Genomic DNA, 27,665 nt, shown 5'->3' on the forward strand with positions numbered 1-27,665 from the left:
TTTGTGAGTGCTTATTACTATAATTACTGAGTTCTATGAGCAGATTGTAACTCATGATAAGTATGTTTATAATGCATTTTAGACACGGCCTTCATAGAAAGTGTTGGGAATTTGAAATAATTAAGTTCTGCCTCATGACATAACATTTATTGCTGCATACACCGACACTACCAAACAATCTGATGAGAACTTGTGCGTAGCCCAGTAGATAAACAAGTAAAAGTGCACATTTAGATGGTTCAAACATATTTCAATTAATCCAAAATGTTACAGTCTTTAGATAAGATGCCTCCGATAGATGCTTTCATAGGTCAGTGAGCGTCTGGTTTCGAGTATTCAGGTCCCGCTGCATTTGTGTGGCTCTCAGCTGTGCTCTGTGTGTCCACATTTGTCACCTTACTTTTGGCTGCATTCTCACTCTGAGCCCGGTTCTGTTTCTTCCTCTCCAATGCTTTCTCCATCTCTGTGTAGTAATCAAGAGCCTTCCGTACTGGGTCAATGATATGTTGCTACAGGATAAATGAAGAATTGTTAAAATTGCACCCCAAGTGAGCAAACTATCCCCCAACATTTGAGTTACTAAGTGAGTTTCACAGCAAAATTATAGGTTTAGGTACATTTTCTGGATATTTAAAAATCCTTTAAATATTAATTACCTCCAAGCAGGGGAAGAGGTTAGCCAGCTCGATGAAAAGAGGCAAAAGGACAAATCTGATGAAGCCTGTTTGAGATGATGGCTTTGTTACTTTGTCTCGATCCATGAAGGGAGTGACTGGAAGACCCTCTAACTTCTCCACATCACTCTGAGGGCAGATAGACCACACAGCTGGAATTAATGACGGGTAATGACATGTTGGGCTGGCTTTTGATAATGTCTTCTTTTTTAAGTGAATCATGATACCCTTTTTTCAACAGCAGGGCGTAATCCACTTTTTTTTTTTTTTTTTAAGATATTTTTTGGGCATTTTGTAGCTTTATTGACAGGAGAGATATTGAGAGTGAAAGGGGGAGACAGAGGGGAAGACATGCGGGAAAGGGCTCCGAGTCGGATTCGAACCCGGGCCGCCCGCTTACGAGGACTGAGCCTCTTTGATATGCGCTCTACCAGGTGTGCAACCGGGAACGCCCCCGTAATTCACTTTTGACTTCACTCGCTCAATGGCAAATTGAGGCAGCACCCGGTGGGAATTAACGCCGGGCAGAGGACGGAGCAAAGCCGTTCCGCAACCCAGTGGAAATCCCCAGTTAGGGGCTTTTATTTCAGTAAAGGCTAAGGTATAGCAATGTGACATGATATTAAGGAGCTACTATTTTTAACAACATAGTGGAGATCTCTCTCTCTCTCTTATATTCATAATGCCCGATGCTTGAAGTTTGTGATATACAACTAGAATCAACAGCAGAATAAAACATCACCAAATCAGAAAACATGGAGCAGTCCAAACAATATTAGTGGGGCGGATTAGCTGAACAATCGTTCACTTTGTGATAAAAGCATGAAATTTGGTAGATGTGTTGGTGAATATGTTTCGAAGAAATCTGGATATTGGGCCACCTCAAAAGCGCCCCCTAGTGGCCGTGGCAGGCATTTGTTATACAAATAAATCAATGATGAATAAAAACTGCCCTTTTAATAATACCAACTGGTGATGAATTGTATATTGTTGGAAAGCCTGATTAGTCACCTTTACAACGAGGTACAGCTTGTAAGGATCGTGCATTCATGGAATGAGCAACGGGGCTAAACGTGTGGGTAGCAACCCCCAAAAATGTGCATCCCTGTGGGGCGGATTAGCTCAATAAATCACAAGAATTGTTTATTTTGTGATAGAAGCACACAATTTGGTGGATGTGTTGGTGGATATGTTTCAAACAAATCTGCATATTAGGCCATCGCAAATTCGCCCCCTAGTGGCCATAGCAGTCATTTTCTTCTTTAAAATTACAAAAAATATTTAAATTATTTCTTAAAATATTTAAAAAATTTAAACTAAATATACAAACGTAAATTAAAAAATGTAAATACACATATTAAATTAACAAAAATCCAGTTAGACACTCTTTCAGTTATTTTTCCTGCCCCACCACAATCGGGCTAGCCATCGAGCTAGCTAGCAAATGAGCTAGCTAGCATTTGCTTCCTGGGACAAGCAGTGCAGTGAACTGTCCATCAAGGTATGTCTCAATATTTTATTTCACCTGTTATAATTATGAATAAAATATGCTATGAACATCATAAAGGCTAAAGAGAAAAACAATCATCATGGGCCTTGGCGGAAAAGTAAATCAGCAAGATAGCAAAAATAGGTACTTAAGCTAGCTAGTTAGCTTGGAACATGTATCAGTGGCTGTTGGGTGTGAAAGCTTAATAAGACACTGTTAAATTATGTCCTGTGGAATGTGGACATGCCTCTCTGCACACACACACACACACACACACAGGCACACACACACACACACACACTATATGTAATGTCTCCTTTGCCCATGTGGTTCTTTTTTTCTTTTTTTAAATGTATTTTATAACTCCATCACAGTTAGTCAGGCGGCTTAGGACCAAATTTGAGAAGAAAGGGACACGCCGGACAAAAGCACCAAAATTTTTCCACATGCTCTCTATCACCAAAGGTTTCAACTTTTGGTTGGAGCCACTTCATCAAGATTGCAGATAGGAGACGGCAGCCATATAAGCTATAAGTCTATGAGAACCAATATATCTTCCAAGCCACTTAGAAGGTCAATCTTGGTGTCAAAATATACATTTTCTGGGTCAAAGAAGCTGGGTTAAAGCTATTGAGAATATCACTGGATGACTCACTGTAAATAATTTGTTGATCAAGATCTGACATGAGATGAAAGCGTACCCTTGATTTTTTTGAGCAGTGTACATGGCAGCTAATCCTCACTCTCCTGTGAATATTGATTCCAAACAGTTTCAACTCAGGATTCCCTGCTGCAGCACTTGAAGTGAGTTGCCCAGTCTGAGTGAAAATGAACATATCTATTTGATCAAATAATCATCTAGTGATATTCTCAATAGCTTTAAATTACTCCCAGAAAATGTATATTTTGACACCAAGATTGACCTTCTAAGTGGCTTGGAAGATATAGCATTTCTCATAGACTTTATATGGCTGCCATCACCACAATCTTGATGAAGTGGCTCCTACTAAAAATTGAAACCTATAATGATAGAGAGTATGTGGAAAAAATGTGGTGCTCTTGTCCGGCGTGTCCCCTTTATTTGGCTAAGCCGCCTGACTAAGTCACACACCTCAGTACAAGGATTTTGCCAGAAAGAGTAACCTGCTACAAGTAACCCTAGTAGAATTTTGAAAATGTATGATTTTTTTCTCTGTCTAAATGTGTTTTGTTTTTATTGTTGCAGGTCATACAATATTGAAAATTATTTTTTCTTTTTAAGGAGCAACAGAAGAATACAAGCCAAAGAGGAGGCCGTAGCCTGTGAATGGGAATATCAAGACCTAATAAAATGTTATACAAAGTTAATGTTCTTTTCTATTAGACTGTAATAAAGCTTTTGTAACTTTAACATGTCTCTAAATTATATTTGTGGTGCTGAAAACGTGAAACAGCAGCTGTAGGGTAGGCAAAGCATTCCTCGCCAGTAACCACCGGCGGCCATTTTTAAAAATGGCCGCTTTTAAATGACCATTTTTAAAAATGGCCGCCACAGCCATCAGAATTTTTTTTGCAATGGCCCAATATCCAGATTCATTAAACATGTATTCAGCAATGAGTGTACCAAATTTGATGCTTTTATCACAAAATGAACGATTATTCAGCTAATCCGCCCCACTACACAGGGGATGCTACCCACACGTTTAGCCCCGTTGCTCATTCCATGAATGCACGATCCTTACAAGCTGTACCTCGTTGTAAAGGTGACTAATCAGGCTTTCCAACAATATACAATTCATCACCAGTTGGTATTATTAAAAGGGCAGTTTTTATTCATCATTGATTTATTCGTATAACAAATGCCTGCCATGGCCACTAGGAGGCGCTTTTGAGGTGGCCCAATATCCAGATTTGTTTGAAACATATTCACCAACACATCTACCAAATTTCATGCTTTTATCACAAAGTGAACGATTGTTGTACAATATTGAGCTAATCCGCCCCACTATATAAACTGCACAGCGGATAAAGCAACAACAAAAACAATATATAATATTTATATTATATTTATATAACATTTTTTATACCCCATGTAACATGCAGAACATGTCGCCTGGCTGAGCAGTGGCTGTTGATGTTGTCATGCCTGCCTCTTTACAACCAGTCCACTCAGCCTCTCTATCCCACTGTGATGACCCCCTCCCCCTCTGTGTGTTGTGGCATGCTTTCTCTCTTCCCTGTAGGAGGGGCCACAGGTCAGGCCACTCCTCCAGTCTGCAGAGGCTGGAGAAGCACACCTGAATCCAGTCTCAATCACTGAGGCTATATAGAGGAGCTGAGGCCTCAGTTATATCTCCCTCTCCTCCACAGCCACCACCTTGGTTTGTTTTAGTTGGTTTGGTCTAGATTAGTTGGTTTTGTTGAGTTTGTTCGTTACTTTCAGCTTATACACCTGCATTTCACCACATTGCATGCATGCACACACCTCACCACTGACATACTGACTCACATAATTAAGTAGTGATGGGTAGATGAGGCGTCATGAAGCGTTTCAACACATTGCTAAACTGTATTGATACTGTGTCGATACTGTGTCACTGAGTGAATACTGACACCTGCTGGACCTTAAAAATCCGTAGGGATTTTAAAGGTCCAGCAGGTGTCAGTATTCAGTCTGTCAACTAGGTTGCCTGTAGAGGCAACCTAGTTGACAGACTCAACTGACACTGATTTGATGACCTAGTATATACAATAATATAATTTAAGTAATTATATTTTATATTGTATTATTTAATATATTCATTTAAATTTAAAATGTCTTTGATATTTTTAGATACAGTCAATAAATAATGTGAACATGTATCATAACGTGAAAATCTAAGTGAACGTGTTGTGAATGAGGATGCTTGTGGACTGGGATTTTTTTTTTTTTTACAAATTTTTATTCAAAACAAGTTTTTCCAACGTTTTGAAATTGAGCCTGTTGTGCTTTTTGGACAATTTCTCCAGCCGTTGAAAACACCCGCTCACACAGCACAGATGAGGCTGGAGTGCAGAGAAATTGCAACGAAAGCCGGAAGAGGTTTGGATAATGGTTCTTTTGATGTCCCAGTATCTGATTGGATCCTGAGACCTGGCAATATTACCCTCTGCCAGGTATCTCTGCACCTCCTGGATGGCATCGGCTGTGGCACTTTTGCTCTGTCTAACCACTTCAATGTCCAGATGTTGCCAAAAGGTTATCTAAAAAACAGCGAATTGGCATTTTAGTACATGATTTCCAAACAACAACAAACAAATAATGCAGAATAACATGCCTGAAGTGGGTGCAGACAGCTGTTGTGAAGACGGTCCCGGCTGCGGCTCATTTGTGCGTCTGATTACAGACGCACATTCTGACCGCAGTCTATTGATGGCCTCATTGCACTTGGAGGAACTGTGGAACCTGAGTGATTTAAATCTGGGGTCTAGAAGTGTTGCTAGGGTCAACACACTTAATGACTCCAGATTGGAAGCAGTGTCTGTGACTCGACGCTTCACTTGTTCATGTAGGTGTATGGCTGCCTGTGTGTGCAAGGTTGAAGCATTACGCTCTACTGCAAGATATAGCATTTTCATCATCGGGATGACCTTTGACCCTGACACTCGCCTCTCTTCAGACAACTCCACTGTAGCTTGATGGAAAGGAGCAAGCACAAGAAGTGTTTCTCCTATGATGGTGAACTCATCAGCTGTAAGTGGAGTCAAATCTGTTTTTACAGAGGCCAGAGATACCCACACTGGTTCCCTCTCATCATGTAGCCTTTTCAGCATTTCATAGGTGCTGATCCAGCGTGTTGGCACCTCATTGATGAGTTTCAGGGTTGGTCGTCCCATCTGTTGCTGCACTTGAGCAAGCTTCTCCTTGGCTGTAGTGCTTGATCTGAAGTATGTGACAATGTGTCTAGCTTTGTGTCTGATGGATGTAAGTGTGGGGATCTGGTCACATGACTTTCTAACTATTAAATTGAGACTATGTGCAATGCAAATTGAGTGCCGAATTTGGAGCTGTCTAGTGGATGCAATCATGTTTGGTGCTGCGTCGGTCACAAGACACTACTTTATTGGTTATGGCCCAGTCCTCCATCATGCCCCTTTTGACTTGGGCCAAATTGTCAGCAGTGTGACTTTGTTGAAAGTATTCCACACCCAACACAGATGTACACAACTGCATATTCTCATTAATGTAGTGACAGGTAAGAGCCAAGTAAGCCTCCATGTTCACAGATGTCCACATGTCAGCTGTTAAACTGACTGCCAGCTTGCTGTACTTCCATTTTCACTCGTTCCCGTTCCTCATACTTTTTGGCCAACATTTGTTTGATGGTCTGAAAATTACACCAAGTGAATCAAAAGCAAATCAATATATTTAAATTAAAGATTAAATCAATTGGATATATCAACTACTACTTTGGATAGTACAAACCTTTCTGGTTGGCAAAACATATGAGGGCTGAAGGACCTGAACCAGGTCCCTGAACCCTTCATTTTCCACAACACTGAGGGGCTGGCAGTCCTTCAGGATGAAATTCAAGAGAGCCCCATCCAGCATCTGCTTCCTGGAAGCTTGATGGTAAAAATGAGGTAAAGAGTAAATTAATAGGAATTAATTATCAAGAAAGCAACTGTGAGTAAGTTGTAGAATGGCTGTATACCTGAGTTTATCCTGGGTGTATCTTGGACTTCATTTTCATGAATGAGTCCTATAATGCCTTAGCATTGAGGAGGTGGTCTTGTTTAAATATGAAAGTTCTGTCTTACAAATGCGACATTTAACCTGCAGAAAATAATATGAATAGTAAACTAAGAGTCACTTTGAAATTAATTTGACTTCAGATATATCAAGTGGAAACTCAGAGAGAAACATGATGAAACCACAAGGAAATTAAAACAAATACCTTATTTTCCTATATGAGATCAAAATGGTCCCACACAGCAGAAACCTTTCGTTTGGCTTGAGGCTGCTCCATAATTCTTGATGACTTCGAGGATGAACCGCAAAATATCAGATATTGTTTTGGCAGATGCATCCCGTTGACAGATGCGCTTCCTTTAACAGAGGTTTGGCGCGTTTCCTTGACAGGCGATACTGCTGCTGTTTCGGTCACGTGACTTTCTTAAAGCGATACGCACACCGACAGGGATTTTCGCTCTATGAGCTCCACACATGCACCGACGCATCGGTGTTGCCCGACCCATCACTATAATTACATTTCTTTGTGTTTTCAATTAATCAAATAAACATTATTTTCTTATGACTTGAATACATGTGTGGTCTCCCTTGTTTTTGTCATGATCCATGAGCCGGTTCATGACAAAATGGGGGCTCATCCATTGGTTTTGCAAAATCTAGTTGTGTAATTTTAGATTAGTTTGACTGGATGACTAAATGGGGGCTCGTCCTAGACTCAGGCTGGACCTAGAGGAGCGCCGGTTGACCTTAAGTGCACCTGGTGGTTCAGTACGTGGGGCTCAAGTGTTTCCTGGTCCACCTTTGTTTGAGGTTGCCACTAGTCTGCGTTTAGTGCCTCTGTTTTCTGCATTACCTGTGGAAGGGGTTGACATAATTCTTGGTGATGACCTGGCAGGAGGCACAGTTTGGGCTGAGGCTCCACCCCTTAGTGAGGTCACCCAGGTTCCTGAACCTCTGCCTGCTGTCTCACAGGCTGTGAAGGTAGAGGTGGACCCTGAGGCTGAGCTGTGTCAAGATGATGCAGTAACTCGAGCAATGAGTCGGGTAAGAGACGAACCTGCTCAACACTCGAAGGCTGAGGCAAAAGTTGGGGTCATACCTGAACCTTTGAAGTCAATCTCTTGTATTGATCTTGTTAGAGAACAAGAAACTGATCCTTCAGTGACTGCTTTGTGTGATCTGGTGTCTCCAGTGGTAGACATGGAAACTGCAGCTCGAGGGGAACTTACAAAGTGGTGCGCTGGTGCTTAAATGTTCTGCACAGGGTGATTGTGTGGGAAAACCAATAGTGCAGATTGTGGTGCCTGAGAAATTTAGAGTCTGTCATGAAAGCCTCCCATGATGGTGTGGCTGGGCATGGGGCTGTTCATGAAACTTGGCATCGAGTCTTGCAGCATTTCTTTTGGCCCAGATTGGAAGGGGATGTCGCTGTTTCAGCAAAACTTGTCAGCTGCAGAATTTGCTTGACTTTGTGAATGCCTTTAGCCATAAACTGTATATGGTGGGGCTAATGACAAAACAAAGGTTTTGCCATTTGAGGTGGCCATTGTTTCTGCCCTCTTGTCAGTTGGGATGTTTTCCTTTATGGAGGGCAAGGAAAATATACTGGCTGATGCCCTCTAGACCCTTCTAGTAGCTTACAAAGCTTGTTGGTTAATGTGACCTTATGTTGCGAAGGGGGTAGGAAGAGTGCTGTGACGAACTGGTAATGTAAACAAAATTAAAGGTAGCCATACTATTATGTTTTTCAGTCTGACTTAAGTGCCCTGATAAGATGTATATTGGGGAGTGGGTATTTAAGTATTTAATGTATGTTGTGGAAATATTGTAATAGTATGGCATGTTGTATTTGTCTTCCTTTGTAGGAGGGGCCACAGGTCAGGCCACTCCTCCAGTCTGCGGAGGAGGAGGCTGGAGAAGCACACCTGAATCCAGTCTGAATCACTGACTGGGGATTTCCACCGGGCGCATTACAGCAGCAGCACGTCTCCACCGCGGTTTTGCTGCGTCTTCTGCCCGGTGTCAATTCACACTGGACGCTACAGCAGCGTCACGTCAGCTTAGCAAGCCGGTCGTATACACGCGAGATAACGAAATCACGCGATAATCCTGACCATACGGGAGACAGCAAGATCCCGTGATAAACTCTAAACTCTATTTAGTCTATGGATAAACTGTGTGTATAAAGTAAACAACAACAACAACAACCAACTTACTTTGCTTCTCTGACGTGAAAGATATGTTGATCTGACCATCTATCCTTATTAAAACAATATGTTATGTCATAAATGATTGTATGATGTTCCACTTCAACAATCAGTCTCTTGTCATCCGTGTCGCTGATCCTCTGAGACCCTTTGATTGATTGATTGATTGCTGATCTGGTGCCCCGGTCATAACATAATGTTGATGTGAAGTAGTTTTAGGCTGCATGAACTGCGTATTGTGTTTTATTTTGAAAGGGGCGGAAGTGTTTTACGCTGATTCTGAGTCGGACTTCCTGTCTGGTGCGATCTGCTCTGTTGAGATTCACGCGATTTGGCAGCGTCTCGCGGAGAAATAGAAGTCCTACCTAATGCTCGCGTAGAGACGCTGACGTGACGCTGCTGTAACGTTACGCAGCGCGCCCGGTGGAAATGCTCTCATTGATTAGAGTGTTACCTATTTGCAACGGCGTACGTGACGCTGACGTGACGCTGACGTGACGCTGCAGTAACGCACCCGGTGGAAATCAGGCTTTAGGCTATATAGAGGAGCTGAGCTCTCTCTCTCTCTCTCTCTCTCTCTCTCTCTCTCTCTCTCTCTCTCTCTCTCTCTGACCTGCAGTGGAGAATCCTGCAGGGGGCGCTGGCTGTTAACAGTTTTGTATCTAAGATAAATCCGACTGTTTCCATTAATTGCCCTTTCTGTAAAGAACCAGAAACCATTTTTCACTGTTTCCTAGACTGTAGAAGACTAGAAGTTCTGTTTGAAGCCCTGAAAACTGTGTTTTTAAACTGTAGTGAAAGTTGGTCTGAAACTGCTTTTATTTTTGGTGCTGGCTACAAAAAAGAAAATGCAAAGAAGTGGCAAATGTTGAACTTTGTTGTGGGACAGGCCAAACTGTCTATTTATAAAAGCAAAAAAATCAAATAGAGACTGTGTCTGGTGAGGCGCTGCTGCCAATGTTTGTAGCACTGGTGAAAGCCAGAGTGAGAGTGGACTTCAGGTTCTACTCTCTGATGAAGAATATTGATGAGTTTGTGTCTCAGTGGTGTCTCACCAAAGCTCTGTGTTCTGTTGTTGAGGGGGAGCTGAGATTTAACTCTGTGTTATTTAGATTTTAGACTATTTTAGACTTTATTAACATTTGTATATGCGTATGTATGTATATGTGTGTGTATGTATGTATATATGTATATGTATGTATGTATGTATGTATATATATATATATATATATATATATATATATGTATATATGTATATGTATATATATGTGGATGTGTGTATATATATATGTATATATTTCTATATTTTTTTCTGTCTAATCTGGTAATCATGTCATGTTGAGTCCTTAACTATTGGAAAATAAAGGTGTTTTAAAAATAAAAAATAAAAATCTCTCTTTCTCTCTCTCTTTCTCTCTCTGTCGAATACATGTGTGGTCTCCCTTGTTTTTGTCATGATAATGAGCCGGTTCATGACACCCACTATAACACAGTCAGAGAGAATCTTTGTTTCTGAGACTGTCATTGGTACGCTGCAGTCCCAAGCACAAAATGCTCAGCTATGGTGCTGATTGCTTATTTCAGCCACAATGTGTCTTGTAGCATATAAAAACACCATCTCAGGAAACATGTAAACAATCCTTTATAGTTGTGAAACAAATATCTGGGTGTTGCTACACTATGAACTGTCTTTATACAACAGGACTCAGTTACCTGGTTGTAGAATTCCTGCAGAAGACAGTCCAACCAGGGCTCAGCCACCTCCATAGGACGCGCCTCATTGGATATGTCACTAACTTTGATCAGAATCATCATCAGCTGCAAACACAACAGGAAAAAAAAATAGATGGTAGACAACTACATACTAATTATGAGAGACAGAGGTATAGAGTTTAACCACACCATCAGTTTTAGCCAGTCTAATGATGAGGACTCAAAGAAACTTGGGGCCTCATGTATTTAAGAGTGTGTACTATACTGAAAGATGGCGTAAACTAGAAAAGTATGTACGCAAACTCACCTCTACATGTATCAAACCGTTTCTACACCAGGTTCAACACACTTTTCCTTGATACATCCCAATCAGCGTGGAACTGAGCGCACATCCACAAGCCACCAATCACACCCCGGCTCCTCCCGAAAATGAATATGCAGATGACATGCAAATGACTATAAATCACCTGCATGTCCGCTGATTCTTCTGAATATCTTCCTATGCTTTGCCCCCTGGCTGCGTGCGCACCTGTTACTGTTTGTAAACAAGGCACCTGTCTATACACAATACATTGTTGACATTGCAAGCAAACTACACATACTGGCCTTCATTTATCAAACAAGTGTACGACAGAAAGTGAGTGTAAAGTGGCTGTACGATCATTTCTTTTTTTTTTACGATCATTTCTACGCAAGGCTCGACATTCATCAATTTCGACGTGAGTGGAGGGTACGATCAGATCTTACGTCTGCTCTCAGCTCATGTATGCAAATTCGAGTCAGCGTGAAGTCCACACGTCTGAGCCTGAGAATTGATCTTAGACTATTGTATCGATGCCGGGAGCTGATAAAACTCTGTGGTGTTTTGTTTTTTAATGGTGATAAACCAAAGCATGTTTAGGCTACATCATTTATCACTATGATACATTTATCACCTGATTAAAAATAAATACACCCTGTGACCGTGAAATTCTTTAAACGGAATTCTAGACGAGGATATTAAATGTTGTTGTCTTCTGCTATTAAATGTTTACTGTAATCCTGCTGGACACCGGAGCGTCAGTGTCTCCTTCACCAGCAGTTCTGATCCAAAAGAAACATTTCCAATCAGACACACGCTCCTCTGACTGGGACAGAATTCGTACTAAATGTAAATAAGTGAGTAATATCCCTCCATAATAATAATAACAATAATATTTGCATATTATATAGGCTATTAGGCTTTATATATCACAAATATATTAAATATTCCAACCTCCAAAGGTTCTAAATTCTGTCGTAAGAATGAAATTTAGAATGTGTGTAAGTACAAAAAAATCTGTATTTATCAAACACACTTGTAAGTAATCATTGATGATAAATCCCACCTGTTCTTAACTGTCGTTAACTTGTCATTTGCATTCAGAAACACCTCCAATTGATCATATATGGCAGTGACACTCCCTTTAAAAATGTGTGAATGGATTTTTTTTCCCCCTCACCAAAATCATGGCGAAGAGGAATTTCACGGACATGGAGATTGAGGTACTTGTGGGAGAGGTTGAAACAAACCAAAATGTATTGTTTGGAACACTTGATGCCGGTGTGACCAATAAAAGAAAAAATGCTACCTGCCAAAAAACGCGTCACAGCCCACAGACAGGAAATATCTGCAACCGTAGGAGGACAAGCAGCAACAACCCAGCTGTCACCCATGGACACCAGTATTGCCAGCATCATCGGAGACACACCACTATGTGGTATTATTCCTGATGGAGATACAGACGCTCTCTTAACACAACCGGCTGTACCATCCACTAGTCACACTGCAGGTAAAATAAAACGCTGGGCTGAGGTGTTTCATAAACATTTATTTAGACAGTTTAATTTGTGAATTTTAATGAAAATAAACGTGACAATAATGTGATGTTTCTTCAATAACTCAGAAACTCAAGCCAGTCCCGTCTGCCCTCAGAAGTCGGAGGCGGTGGAGGAGCTGGGGGAGTTGGCAGAACAGGAGCAGCGGGTACACCACAAATTCCATAAACGAGATAAAGGATCAGCTGACAAACATCTCAAATACATTACTGCAAATAAACGAGTCACTGAAACAGATCGATGCATGCGCATTGCAAATGTTAAATAAATAAACTTTAAAATGTTGAATGATGTTTATTTTTCCATGCACGCTTTTGATCTTGAATTTTTCATTTTTCAAAGTTCGACTAACAGGCAGATTTACCTAAAATGTCTGTATGATCCTCTCTCTTGTTTGAATGGCAGCGGCACTAGGGGGTGGGAAAAGCTCTGCGTTGGGCATGGGCTTGTCTGCTCTGGGGGGTTCCTTGTCTGATGGCTAAGTTGTGAAGCACAGCAAGCCAAGATGATGTGGCAGACTTTATGAGGCGTATACTGAAATGTCCCCCCCGCGCCGGACAGGCACAGCCATCGGGCTTTAAGCAGGCCTATTGTGCGTTCAACAACAGTTCTTGAGCGCGCATGGGCCCGGTTGTAGTGCTGCTCCTGCGGGGTCCTCGGGTTGGCTACGGGGGTCATCAGCCACGGCTTTAGTGGATATCCCCGATCACCTATATAGATGTTTTAATAAACCATACGAAGCCCAGAAAATAATTTTGAAATGTTTTAACATTCACCAATAAGCCAGCCATCCTCAACAGCTCCTGCTTGGAGGTGCACACCGACAGAGCTGTTCCACAGAATGAATGAGTGGTGCGTTCCTCCAGGCCTCCGGGCAACAACGCTTAACAGCGATTATTTGTGCATTTATTGAATGAAACCCTTTCCTGTTCACATAGCTGAATTCATTGTGTGATGGTGCTTTTATTGCGATGTGGGTGCAATCTATGGCTCCAATTATGTTTGGGATTCCGGCGATGCCGTGAAATCCTCGTTTAATTACGGCTTGTTGGTGTTGTCTGTATGGGAACTGGATGTAAATTGGGGCCAGAGAAATTATTGCATCCAACACTGCCGGCATGAGTCTGCTTAGTGTCGGCTGCGAAATGCCCCATATGTCTCCAATCTCTTGCTGAAATGTTCCAGTGGCCAAAAATCCCAGGGTGGACAGGAGCTGGATGTGCACTGGGATGGCTTTAGTGCGTTTTGTTTCTCGCTCCAACATAGGTTGTAAATCACGGCATAAACCCATCAATATGTTTTTTGGGAAGCGGTACCTGCTGAGAAGCCACTCTGTGCTCTCACTGAACAGATCAGCACGCTCTTTGAAAACGCGCTCCCTGCGCTGCGCACCGTTCTACAAATCCTCCAATAGAGCCAGATAAGCCATTGTAGCCTACTTGTATTTCAGATTTTCTTTTCAGGTTGTCCTGTCACAGCTGTCTTTTATAGCTATAGTCACATCAATCATTCAAAATGTCTGCTAAATGACTAATTGAGAATTTTTATTAATAAGAGGAAACAGGGAACGTGTGAATTTTGAGATTGCTGAACACCGTGACTCCTTTAATGGGTTCTATTTGTAGTTTCACTGTTCTACCACTAGATTTTTTGTGTACACATGATCAGAGCTGTGCTTAAATTTACACATGTTCGTAAGCACAGGTACAAGTTGATAAATTCCATACTTTGTGTGGGAATGTTGTTACGCATTCATTACGCACACATCTGTGCATATGCATGGTTGATAAATGAGGCCCCAGGAGTTGAATGGTCCACTGCTATTCTGCTGACAGCACCACTGATTTCCTTCCTTTTCACTTTTTATGCTGCCAAACAAAACCAGTTTGTTTTGTTGCAGCTGTTGGACATCAGTGTTTCACTTTCTGACTCTGAGAAATTCCTCTTCTTTTGGGATTAAAACTTTCTTTAAAACATTGTTTATCTCCTGGCTGCAACCAAAAAACTGCAAACATTTAAGTCCGAGCTCCAAATATAGTTTTAAACTCAAACAAGTTTGGTGACTAGTGAAGTGAAAAGTACTTTTATTTCATAAACCTCCATCACTGCGCATTTTCACTGCCCTTTTTTTTGGCCGTATTGCATCCTTCTGTGTCGTAAACTCTCTAGGTGAGCCACCTGAATCGCGTATATATTAGGGCGTGGTATTTAATTATTTTTGTTTTCTGCCGCCACATATATCAACAGACGATCATTCTCATGCTGTGATTGGCGGGATACGATCGATTGATAAATTACACGTGAACCCTGTCATAAAATATACACTAAGATCTGCGCTCGTTTCTACGCTTGTTTGATAAATGAGAGCCATTCTCACGGCACCTCAAAAGAATGCGCAGTGGTCCGCACATTCTCACGGTAAGTTCACTTTTCATACATGTGCCGTGTGCGGGAAAAACATTGAACGCAATGTTTTTGTGCGTATGCAGCGTTTAGAAATGAAGCCCCTAGAGTTTACCACTTACCTGCACACCTGCACACCATCTTCAATCAAGCCACCTGCCAACAATCAGCCACTTCCACTCTTCCCTGGTTCAGTTCACCACTCATCGCCAGATTGTCAGCTTACCTCTGTGGTAGTGTGATGTTCTTTGGCTCTGTAGTTTTTGAATTGCTACAATTTTTTTTCACTGCTAATCCTGACTGCATTCTCTTTTTTCATTTCCTGCCTGTGCCTTCTCCCCCCTGGACATAAACAACCACCTCTGCCCTGCTCCAGGTCCTGCCAAGCCACAATCACTATCATTAAAGACTTTTTTATTTTCATTAAAAACTATTTTTGTGTCCTGTTTGTCTGCATCATAGGTCCAGTTCTCGTGAACCATGACAGTTTCAAAGAAACTGTTGTACCATAGGACACAACAATTAGTAATAAGTAATAGAATTAAAACATGTCCTTTTTCATATATATCTTATTACAATTTAAAAAAATCTATTTCATGCAAAAAATAGTAGCCAAGCATGAAGCTACATGAATTTCTGAATGCATCTTCACTTTAATCATATTGCTGCAGTGTCCTGATTGCTGTCCTCTTACCACGTCTTTGTGGTCCTTGTTGGTGAAGTCAAAAACTGGCAGGATTGACTTGAACTTGTTGAGAATCTCATTGTGTCTTGTCATATCAGTGGCCAGAATACATCTGCAATTACGACAGAATAAAAATCATACCATCAAATTCTGTTCTTGTGACCTCCTCCATCCTGCTATTTATGCTGTTGCACTAACTAATAAGGAAATGTGCACACTAAGATTATAAGAAATAAGATCTCACTTGATGATGCCTTCCCTTATCCGTTTGTATTGATCCATGGACAAATTCCTGAAGATGTTACTCTCTGTCTACAGAACAGAAATCCAGCTAAAACGTTTCAAGGCAGCTCGGACAGAAAGTTTTGAAGAAAACATGTTGTCACCCTTACCTTCTCCAGTATCTCAAAAGCTACTGCACAATGGTGGTTCTCCAATGGAGAGATGTCATTGTAGCGCAGAGCAAGTTCAGTCCGAGCGTTTATCTGAAAGATGGTCAGACATAAGCTTAGAGCGTCTGGTTTACATTAACCCTCTGGTGTCTGAGCCTATTTTGGCCATTTTTGAATACTTTTGATTTTGCCCTGCATGTACCACATAAAAAATGTTTACTATACCCATATTTGGTATCCATTTTTTCTTCACCTATATGATCTTACGATTATTTTTTCGATTTAACCTACTTTATCAACATATTGAGCCCAAAAATACACAAAAATCAAGAAATCCGAGTTGAAAAATTATACTATTTCCTACAATAAAAACTACAAATATGCTCAATGAACTGTTTTGGAACTTGAAAATTTAATCATAGGATACAAATATGATATATATAATAAAACTATATACAAAAAAGTCCCATAAAAACATTTTTTTTCCTTGTTAGCTGCAACTCTTCAAAAACAAACTGTGCAAAATTACATGTTATCATTATTTTTTTATCTTATCTTATTATCATATCTTTGGTTTTACATGACCTGGGAATGTCAATGTTGAAGGTTTTTTTGTTAAACTTCACGTGATCTGATCAGGACGGCATGATCATAGACCCCAAGGGTTAACTAGGCTGATGCTAAAGCAGTTCTGCATACATTGGTGCTGTAGCCTCAAGGGACAAGAATAAAAAACTGAATTAATACATTTGGGTCATGTTTCTGTATGTCTGCTGCTAATCTGTCATAATACTGGACAAATCAGCAACTTCAGGGCCTCATAAGTGGCAGAAGTGCCTTCAACTTCTTTCTGATGGCCACCAGAGGGCCACTGGTTGCAAAAAGAAGTCAGTTTGGATGCAAGTCTATAGGAAAATGAACCTACTTCTGATTTAATTTATTATCTCAGTATAGATAGTACAGTATAGTATAGATTCTAATAACAGGTTTATTGTCTCTGTCGCTAGCTTCAAGTCTTTTTTAATACAGCATGATGTAAATTATGGTCTCATTTAGAGTAAAATAGAAGATAAAGCAATGTATGACTTTAGGACAGGGCTACCATACGATTGACAGGTCACTATCACATCATGTTTCATGTTAGAACTTTGACCCTCACTGTGCATTTTGACTTCATCAAATTTTATTTTAACATTTTGGTCGCTAAAAATGTCTTATTCAGTGTTCAGTTGGACTAAAAGATGAAGAAGAAGAATGATTGCCTCTTGCACTAGCACTAGCATTAGCTGATGATGTATCGTTCTGGCTCTGGATCTGTTCTGCACATGCACAGGTCGCAAAAAGACCCAAATATGGCTGCGGCTCTCAACCAAGATCTCCTCTCTTGGTTAGGGTGATTCACAAGTTCTTTTAAACCTGTTACATTGATTGTTAACTGCTTTCTCCTCACTCCTCCAGCCAGTAGGATTCGCAAATCATCAACAACCGCTTCAGTTACATTGCAAAGACACGAGAATGCAATTTCGCGATAGCACACTGTCTTCAGAAGCACAAAGAGGAGATTTCACATACCTGATAGGCATTGTTGTACCCTGTGTGGTCGAGATCGTGGCAGACTGCAGAGGTCAGCATGATCAGCAGGTCAATGCTGTCCATCTTTCTCTTCAGGTCAGTCAGCCAAATCAAACCATACATCTGCTCAGACATAATAAGTAAATGCAGAATGTCGATAATGTGGAATAGCTGCCCTATGCTCTTAAGAAAACATGAAAACTGCTTTATTTTTTTAGTCCAGTAGGGGGCAGTGGAACAAGCTGTAAACACAATATTAACATATTATCACTATAAAAAGAAGTCAGCAAATGCTCCAAATAGGCCTACACAATATATTCTGCATTTGCATTCTGTTTTTATTCATGTTTAACACACCATCCCAACTTTTTTTGGAAACTGAGTTGTAGATGGTAACTTCCTGCATCAAATGTCATTCATTGTTTACAACACAATGATCTATGCTAGTACAATGTTAGCGCTAAACCAGAAGAATGAATACAACTACGTTCAAATCGGAAGAGAAGCATTTTTGAGAATTGGTGGTTGAGGGCAGTAGATGTTTAGGGGGAGATAGCAGGTCAGCAATAAATGCTACATAGATGTGGTGAACATCATCTGAAAGCTGTGTGATCATAAAAACCCTCCAGAGTATAACATCACTATATCAATACCTTTGGAACAACATAGAAGAATCCTTGCTGTTTCATGAGGCTCTGATTATCCTAGAGGTCACAGCAGCTCTTTTTATAAAGTGAGGTTGAGACTCAAGAAATGCCCTCACTGCAATAACCTGGCTACTACTGATGATTAACATCATCCCACATGAAGAAAACTGGGCTCATTGAATCCACAAAAGTCTCAGCTTTCTAGTGATACTCAGTTTATGTAATTCAGCCTGTTTAGGGACCCCAGTGTGCACAAATATACACATACAGTAGGCGGAAATGGAACATTTGCACTACATGAGACAAACGATATGGTTTTTGCCTTAAACTGCATGTTATCAGCATAAGTAGGCATGTATGTAAAGAGGAGACTTGTAACACAGCGAGCCTATTTCAGTGAGATAGCATGATGTCAGCGGTCACATGACCGGTTTGAAAATCACCAAAATAGCCTAACTTTGCAGCATTTTTTTTGACATCTTCCCGACATGATTTCCTGACATGATACTTTAGATTTTCTAGTTTCATATGATATCTCCAGTATATTTCTACAATTGAACCTGTTACGCCGCAAACAGTGGAGTTTGCCAGCGGGACCTCTGAATAATAACTGGATAAGCCAACCATTGCCAGCCATATTAGGGATATTATTTGATTATATAAAGTATATTAATTAATGCAGGTTCAAATTATTAATACCTTTATACATCAGCTTTTCTAAGAAGTGTTGGAGGCAACAATCTAAATCATCAAGTGAACTCCTACATGGATGTGCTAAGGTAACTACTTAACCCAGGGGTCGGCAACCTGTGGCTCAGGAGCCACATGTGGCTCTTCAGGCCGTCTGCAGTGGCTCCCTGTGGCTGCGACAAAAAAAAAGGCCCAAAGCAATTTGTTTTTCTGAATAATAAAAATGTGTTGCTTATATACGGCATCCGTTATTCGTTATTTTTACATTTTAGTCAACTAAAATGTGCACCATAGAGTAATAAAGTCTAAGGCTCTGCATCTTAACCTCTGAATTTTGCCAACATCAAGCCTAGTTTTGAGTTTCTCTTTCAATTCCAAATCTCCTGAGATATTTTTGGTGTCCAGCCTCTCATTTGCACCTTGGTCCTCGGGCTGCATTCTGACAAAATCATACCAATAAATGCTCATTATTGTTTATTGTTAGTTGTTAACAATAAGAGCTAGTCTTCCTGGGGTCCAAAAAAATAAATAAATCACTTAACAATGATAATGTAGAAAAAATGAAACATTGTAGACATCAGAATCATCAGAAATTATTCAAATAAGTTATTATATTCACAAGTATTACATTCATTATTACATTCATACAGTCTATTCCCTACTCACAAATTTAAATAGTGCATTCTGAAATGGTCCTTGAAAGATATCTTGCTATTCATCTTAAGTATATTCAGTACATTATGACCTATTAGTATTCTGGGTAGGTTCATTTAGACTTAGTAGGCTGTTTCATCTTCATAGTGAGGCTCAAAATAAGGTATGTGGCTCCATTACGATATTTTTCTCTTTTTTTTGGCCAACAATGGCTCTTTATTACGTAAAGGTTGCCGACCCCTGACCTAACCTGCTGAGCTGTCCACTGATTTCAGTCCCTTCTCCATCCTGAGGGCCAGATGTCCTTCACCAATTAGGAGTCAATGTGATGACATAATTGCACCTTTCCAGGATTACAAACACCATTGGGCTCTTCGTGATTTGCCCATATAAAACGTCCCTAACACACACACACTCACCATCTGGGTAACACAGAAGCAGTGTTTGAAGTTGTGGAATGGGATGTTGTTGTATCTTCGATAGACCTCAAACAGGAACTGCTGTAGCACTTCAGGCTCAATGTTGAAGGCCGCTATGAAATCTAAATCTGTGTACATGACCTGCAGGAGCACCATGATCTCTGCATCCTCCCACTGCCTGTATACACACACAACATACATCAAATATTACACAAATATTAATGCTGATTATAAAACAAAAACATATTTTATTTTAGTCTCAACAGCATAAGATCTGTGTTGCTAAAAAAATTAAATTATTAAATGGAGATAACTGGTAATATACTATATTTATAGCAAGTATTGTCTATCCAGTCTGATGCATCTCGTTCATCTCTGCCACAGAGATCCATTGTTATCCAAATGCATTTAAAAACTCATTAATTAGCCATGCAGGTCTAACAGTGGGTAACATGACCCTTCATTACCAAGAACACACATACACAGTACATTTTAACTCCCACATACACTGTTCTACTGTAGGAAATAGTTCACGCACACTGAATGCGTAATAAATCCGCAGCTAGTCCTCAAAAAATGTGCTCCTGTATGAGTAATGCTAACACCAAAACCAGCATTTTACTGTTTCAAGAAACTGCTGAGATTTGAAAAAATAATGGTACATTTTGATCTATTTTATTTTATATTTTTTTATTTCTGTTGGTTTTGGTTGTTTCATAGGATTTGTTTACAACAACAAAAATGTTGTATAACACCAGCCTGATTAATACACCGACGCCCACTTAGCAGGAAGCATGGATGTGATGCCCCAAGCGTCACTTGTTATTCTGTAGCCTGTGCATAACCACATGAACCCATTGTGTGTTCGCTTTAAAAGCTTTTGGGCAAATGAAATCACAACAAAGCCTGGCTGAATAGAGAATGCACTTCCTGCCCTTGAAGGCCCCTTCAAACATGGTTTGTTGAGTAAGCCTTTTATGAAGACCTTTTGATTGGTGAGCCCTCTGCAGTCCTACTCATATTGAGATGAGTGTGTTGATCAGAAGAAAAGGCTGATGTCTCCTGTCCTCTTCAGAAGCACATCAGCCGGCACACTGAGGTAACAGGTGCACTGACACACAGCACACCATGGTGATGAAGACTAATGCTGCAGGTGACAACAAATGCCCATATTGTAAGAGTGAGATTTCCATGTTTTCTTTTATAAAGGGGGACTATGTGTTATAAATACTGTGAAATGATCAAAACACTTAATCCACAGAGAAATGCTCACAGCCCATATTCAGAAACTGTGTCTTTAAAAAAGCTTTTTTTAAAAAGCTAAAAGCTAAAAAAAAAAGGTTGCCTTAAAGTGACAGGCACTAAAACTGGGTGTTTCAAACAGCAAGTGAACACAGGGATTTGGGGAAAAAATGTGTTTTCTGAACGTTAACTCATGTAAACAGCCTTTACAATGTTGTGCTTGAAACCCAAAATACAAGTATGTAATTGAAACTGAGCATAATAACCCCCCTTGTCTGTTGAAGTTATCTGTGTCTTTTAATGCATTTATTAGATTTCATTCTATGTTCCTTGTCCTCCAAACTAAAAAGGAACAACCTGTTTTTTCCCTTTATGTAACTAATAAAGTATGTTACATTTCAATAGTTGTAACTGCATGTAAATCCAAAATACAAGTATTAATTTGAAAATAAGTACAATATGTCCCCTATAAAACATCTCCAGATTCATATTGGCCAAGTGGAAACTTACCAGTTATCAAAGGTTGGCGTCTTTAAGTACTGCCTCACTTCTTCTGATACCTCCAGGGAGCTGCAATGGTGACAACATAAGCATGAATGCTTATTAGTAATTAAAGCATGCAATATATGAAGGCAGTAGTTTTTTAGTGAGTTTTGCATGTGCACGTGCCTCATTTGAAGAAACTTTTCCCGTACATGCTCACACTCCTTCCTGGTTTTATGCAGGGTTCTCTTGTGGTAGAATGGGGAGGGTTTGTGTGTTCCCTCTGACAAGTCTTTAAACAATCCAAGCCAGCTCAGGTGCTCTACACTCTGAAAAGAGATGGGGATAAATCCAGTCAGCCGAGGTTAAAAAACATCATATCAAATCTCTGAGATTTCAACAAATAGGACAGGATGCTAAAGCTGCCTGCTCATGATGGAAACAAGGTTGATAAGCAGAGTTTGTGGCAAACAATGAACTAAAGGGGCACTTGAAGACCTCAGACCAACACAAAGGCCATGACTTATCTCACAACGTTGAACAGTAGAAAAACTCCATGACTAAAATCAACTCCAAAATCCCTTATACATCATAATTGGGCCAATAGGTTTTTCATATTTCTGCAGAAAAACAAATTAACAAAGAACAAAGAAACAGACAAACCAATAATCCAATTTTTTAAGCTATTCAAAGTGTGAAGTGTCCCTTTTTGTTTTGTGTCTCTTTGTAGACATTTGGGGTCTCTTTCCAGTCATTTTGTGTTTGTTGTTGTTCTGTGTGTCATTGTAGTCATGCCTGATAGGCCCATTCAGTAATCCGTCCAATCCATTCATTGTATCATCATATCAATAAGTTTACCCATTAAATTCCCCAAATAGCTTTAGAGTAGAGCACAGCACTTTGTCCGTACCTCTAGTTTGTCCCGGAATGAATCCACCTGTTTCTTCATTTCATACACAACTGCAGGAGTCTCACCAGCCTCAAACAGGATTTTCTTCTCCAGGCCCTGCAGTCTGAGATCATACACTCATTACACATCTATATCTTTCATCTGTGCTGTTCAAAGTCTCAATTATAATGCATCCAGATCCATGACAAAAAACATTTTTCTCCTTTCACAGTAAATATGAAATAGGGCTGCACAATTAATCAAATTTTAATCGTGATTACGACTTTGGCCGCCACGATTAAATTAACCAGGTCGTCGGTGATATTTCCTTTTTAAAATGTGGCTCTCCTGCATATCTAATTAAGCACTTTCTACATCAGTAGCCCACCAACCACCAGGGGGCGGGGCCATTTTTCTCCCGTGAAAAAAGCCTGGTTGCTGTTTGGATAGAACACAAAGCAGGATGTGACGTAGTACTCAGCGCCATTTGTAAAAGCTGGCAAAGCAGTGTTGCCAACTTAGCGACTTTGTTGCTATATTTAGCAACTTTTCAGACCCCCTTAGTGACAAACAAATCCAGCGACTTTTTCTGCTGTTATTGGAGACTTTTGGAGACTCGTTCTTACTCTTCTTAACAAGCCTCTCAGCTCAGGCTCGAAGCGGCACAGTCCTCCTGCAGCAGTCTCTCCCAGCTGCAGAGCCAGAGGGGATGTAAACCCCTTAGCGTCCAGTCTGCAAATTGCTAACAGGCAAACAGTTAGCTCTGTAGCAGTACAGCGTGTATGTGCTGCTGCTGCAGGAGGTGTTCACTTAGCGATCTCTGTTTGTTTACAACAAGCACCAGACACTCTGTACACACACTAAAAACTGTTCCTATTGTTTGTTTAAAAGTAGTGCAATAAAAATACAGATGTTTTCCCTAACATGATGAATAATCGTGATTAATAATCGTGATTAGAATATTGATCAAAATAATCGTGATTATCATTTTGGCCATAATCGTGCAGCCCTAATATGAAATATATTTCTGGTCAAGAATATCTTGAAATATGTCTTGTTTCTGATGTGTGCCTACCTTTTCTCCATAGCGGAGAGGTCAAATCCAAGTGCACCTGCAAGCTCCGCACCTGAAATTAAATTTCAGGAAGAGAGGGAGACTGTCAACAATTTCTAAGTAAACTGAAGCCCTGCATTTCCCATAATGCAAAGTTAAAGATACCTAATGGCTCACTGTTGCAGTCTGCAGCCACCACCTCTAGCTTGTAGCAGGAGTTTGGGCTGTTGGGCTCCAGGTTCAGGGAGATGTTGATGATGTTTCCTCTGGGGTTGTACAGCTTCAGGATGTCATGGGGCCCTGCTTCAGCTGCAGCGCGGAACAGATCTGAAAAGTACAATTGTTTGTTTCACACTTTGCCCTGAGAAGTTATTTTCCAGTTTTCTTCAACTGCTACGGAAAAGCAAGTGGTGTGCAACTTTTGAGCTGACAAAAACCCTCAGTCTAATGGGACTGCATACAGTCCCATTAGACTGAGGGTTTTTGTCTCCCACTGACCTGCAGGAACAGCACCTTGCATGCCAACTTTGACTCTCACAAAAACACTCAATAAAATATATTCTAAAGAGTATTATATCACTAGTGCAGGTGATGTAGTATAAAAAAATACACTCAAGGCTATAATAAGCTGTTTTATTTATGTATATGTTGTTTTATCATTTTTTCTCTACAAGAATCCGGCAACCCTCAGAAATTAGTGATGGGACGGACTGTGCCGAGGCTTTGGAGCGTGTGTCGTGAAATCCAGGAAGTCTTTTATGAAGCGCGTATCGAGACTTGTTCCTTTAAGGGCGAGTGACGTCACTGATGACATTTGAAGCCTCGCTGGTTCAGGGAATGGTTCGAGTGTTGGCATCAGGTTGGCATTATTTATGAACATATATAAAGCGCAATGGATCCCTGCAAAATTGAGTCCAAGCAAAGTGGCAAAAATATTCATTCTTAATAATGAAGTCATCATCATCATCATCATCATCACCCCAGTATTCATCAGCACAATTACTAGTCTAATTTTTGAAATCATACTGACACGTTTTTTTATTTATTACATAAATAGACTTTTACCATTTCCCATAAATTAATCAAAAACAGATTAAATGAATGAATGAATGAACCACACAAAATCAAATCAAATTGTTCTCAGAGACTGCCTCTGACTGTTGTTGCCTCCTTGCGACTTGCAGTCGGGGAGAACTCCAACACAGCGGCGCTCAGCCGGGGCTTATGAGTATCAGCACCCCTAAAACTTGGAGTAAGAAATGTTGTTATTCTAAAAATTTTGTTCGTCTTTGAAAAACTTAAATGTTCTCCAAAACAAACTACGTAGTTTGTAGTTTAAATGTATATGTAAAGGATGAAAATGAAAACACCCCCGCTTCGCAAATGGTATCATCCTCCTCTCACCCGCTCCCTCTCCTGGCTGCACCGCTCCGCTGACCGACCGAGACACAGACGCAGAGCGAGAATCCTTTAGTTGTAGTGTTGTTAATCAACTAAGTTGCTCCAAAGCTCTGTCTCATACTTTCCTTTTACCTGGAGTTGTTCCGATTCCGATACCATATCGGCAAGTCCTGGCACCGTTTTCCAGTTAGTTTGGTTAGCTTCGTTAGCGCCATTAGCGCAGCTACAGTCAAACTGGAACTGTCCGTTTATTAAACAAAAGGAGCAGTGCGACACATTAACTGCGTACCTGTGAAGTGCGTACTTGTGTCTCTGTTGTTAAAGTTTGTCGTTACTTTAGAGCATGGGTCTCAAACTCGAATTACCTGGGTGCCACTGGAGGCAGTATCAAAATGACCAAAAAAAGACACAAAATTCCAACAAACAAAAAAAGACACAAAATGACAGAAAAAAATTAAATTACTTTTAAAAAGACACAAAATTACAAAAAAAAAAGACACAAAATGACCAAAAAAAGACACAAAATTACTAAAAAGGGCACAAAATGACCAAAAAAAGACAAAATAACTAAAAAAAAAAGACACAAAATGTCACAAAAAAGACACACAATTACTAAAAAAGACACAAAATGTCACAAAAAAGACACAAAATGACAGGAAAAAAAGACACAAAATGACAGAAAAAAGACAAAATAACTAAAAAAAGACACAAAATTACTAAAAAAAGACACAAAATAACTAAAAAAAGACACAAAATTACTAAAAAAGACACAAAATGAACAGAAAAGACACAAAATAACTAAAAAGGACACAAAATGAACAAAAAAAGACACAAAATGACCAGAAAAAAGACACAAAATTACAAAAAAGACACGAAATGACCAAAAAAAGGCACAACATAACTAAAAAAGACACAAAATTACCAGAAAAAAGACACAAAATAACTAAAAAATACACAAAATGACCAAAACAAGACACAAAAAAAGACACAAAATAACTAAAAAATACACAAAATGACCAAAAAAAGACACAAAATAACTAAAAATGTAGGAAGATGGCCTATATTTTGCATTTTGTTGTCCAAGTAACTGTTACTTTGTTCAGTGACAATAAAGTTCAATCTAATCAATTCTAATGACTGTTGATTGAGGGTGAGTGGTGGCAGCGGGGCTCAATGGGTGCTCAGCAGCCCTAAAGCTCTGACCCTAGACTCGCCCCTGGTCTGGCCCCTCCCCTGGGACCATTTTGCCTTGGGAGACCCTAACAGGAGCTATTGCTCCCGACAACACAGCTCCTAGATTTGCCACTTTAATCTCGTAAATTTATATCTCAAAATATTACGCCTCTCCCCCGGGTCTGTATCTTTTTTTACACATTGCACAGTCCACATTCTGGCTGTATATAATATCCTACAATATTCTCTTGGGTTGAAATTTGGAATTTGCAAGTATTTCAATGAGTGCCCTATTGAGGGTTAAAAAAGACCATGTGAGCCAGGGCTACAGTAGACAAAGCCTCTCGCCGATGTGATGAGTGAAGAGCTGTCAGTGGCAGCTGTATCAGACAACCCCCTAACACTTGCACAGTCAGTCGTTAGACACGCAGATAAAATCATTGTGTATTTGATCAATTCTCTTTTCAAGACTGTTTGTTTGGTTTGCAAAAAAGCTCAAATTCAGAGTCTATAATAACACATCATAAAGTGAAATTATAGTAAACATAGGAGAATTTGTAAATGTACATTACACTGTAAAAGAAAACCCTGTTGTTTTTATGGTTAAAAACCGGCAGCTGTGATTGCCAGAACTTTACTGTAATAAATACGTTGCAACTTTTTGTAATATTACGTTAAAAAGATATTGGCACTGTTGATTTCCCATTTAAGATTGCCATTTTATTCCATATTTTACTTTAAAAATAGAAAGTTTTGCCATATCATTGACAAGAAAATATTTTATAAATGCTGCATGAATTAAAGATGTTACCATTAGATATTACATATAGAGTATAGTTTTGTTACAAACACGGTGCCAGAGTATTTTTTACAGTAGAGTATTTTTTTTTTTCATTGTAAAAAAAATACTGTTTTGGCTGACATATACATTTATGGTGTTTCATTGTTACTGAAACTGAATTAACCCATTTATCATTTTATGGTCTTTTACTGTCATGGTTTAGCAGTTTTTCACCGTAAAATCAATATACTTTTCTTACAGTGTATGATAAAAATAGATCAAGTTACAGATGTTGGTATTATTTTTAATGCTATAATTTAACATGTGGATGTGTGTGTATGCACTCAGACATACCTTAAAATACTTTCCTGATATAAATAAGTTAACTTTAAATAGTAAGATCATTTTGAACCCCACCTTTTAAATCCTGTGCAGGGCAATCCACAGGAAACTCAGCCTGCTCTGGTCTCCCATTCATTGTGAAGTAGATGATTTTTGTTGCCATGTTATGAATTCAGAGCCACTGATG

General features: G+C 39.8%; 1 protein-coding gene across 1 annotated transcript; it reads right to left on the reverse strand.

Moving 5' to 3' along the window:
- si:dkey-219c10.4 (high affinity cGMP-specific 3',5'-cyclic phosphodiesterase 9A) lies at positions 1 to 27,665 on the reverse strand. The gene is made up of 14 exons (XM_059343272.1): positions 27,554 to 27,665; positions 23,947 to 24,108; positions 23,803 to 23,854; positions 22,749 to 22,851; positions 22,025 to 22,167; positions 21,866 to 21,925; positions 20,114 to 20,291; positions 17,704 to 17,826; positions 16,132 to 16,224; positions 15,984 to 16,051; positions 15,749 to 15,851; positions 10,795 to 10,899; positions 657 to 803; positions 1 to 509 (listed from the first exon to the last, which is right to left on the reverse strand). The coding sequence occupies exons 1-14, from the start codon at positions 27,639 to 27,641 to the stop codon at positions 312 to 314; spliced, it is 1,623 nt and encodes a 540-aa protein (XP_059199255.1). The 5' UTR covers positions 27,642 to 27,665; the 3' UTR covers positions 1 to 311.

The sequence above is a fragment of the Centropristis striata genome, chromosome 10, assembly GCF_030273125.1.
Source record: "Centropristis striata isolate RG_2023a ecotype Rhode Island chromosome 10, C.striata_1.0, whole genome shotgun sequence".
In the NCBI taxonomy this organism is placed as follows: Eukaryota; Metazoa; Chordata; class Actinopteri; order Perciformes; family Serranidae; genus Centropristis; species Centropristis striata.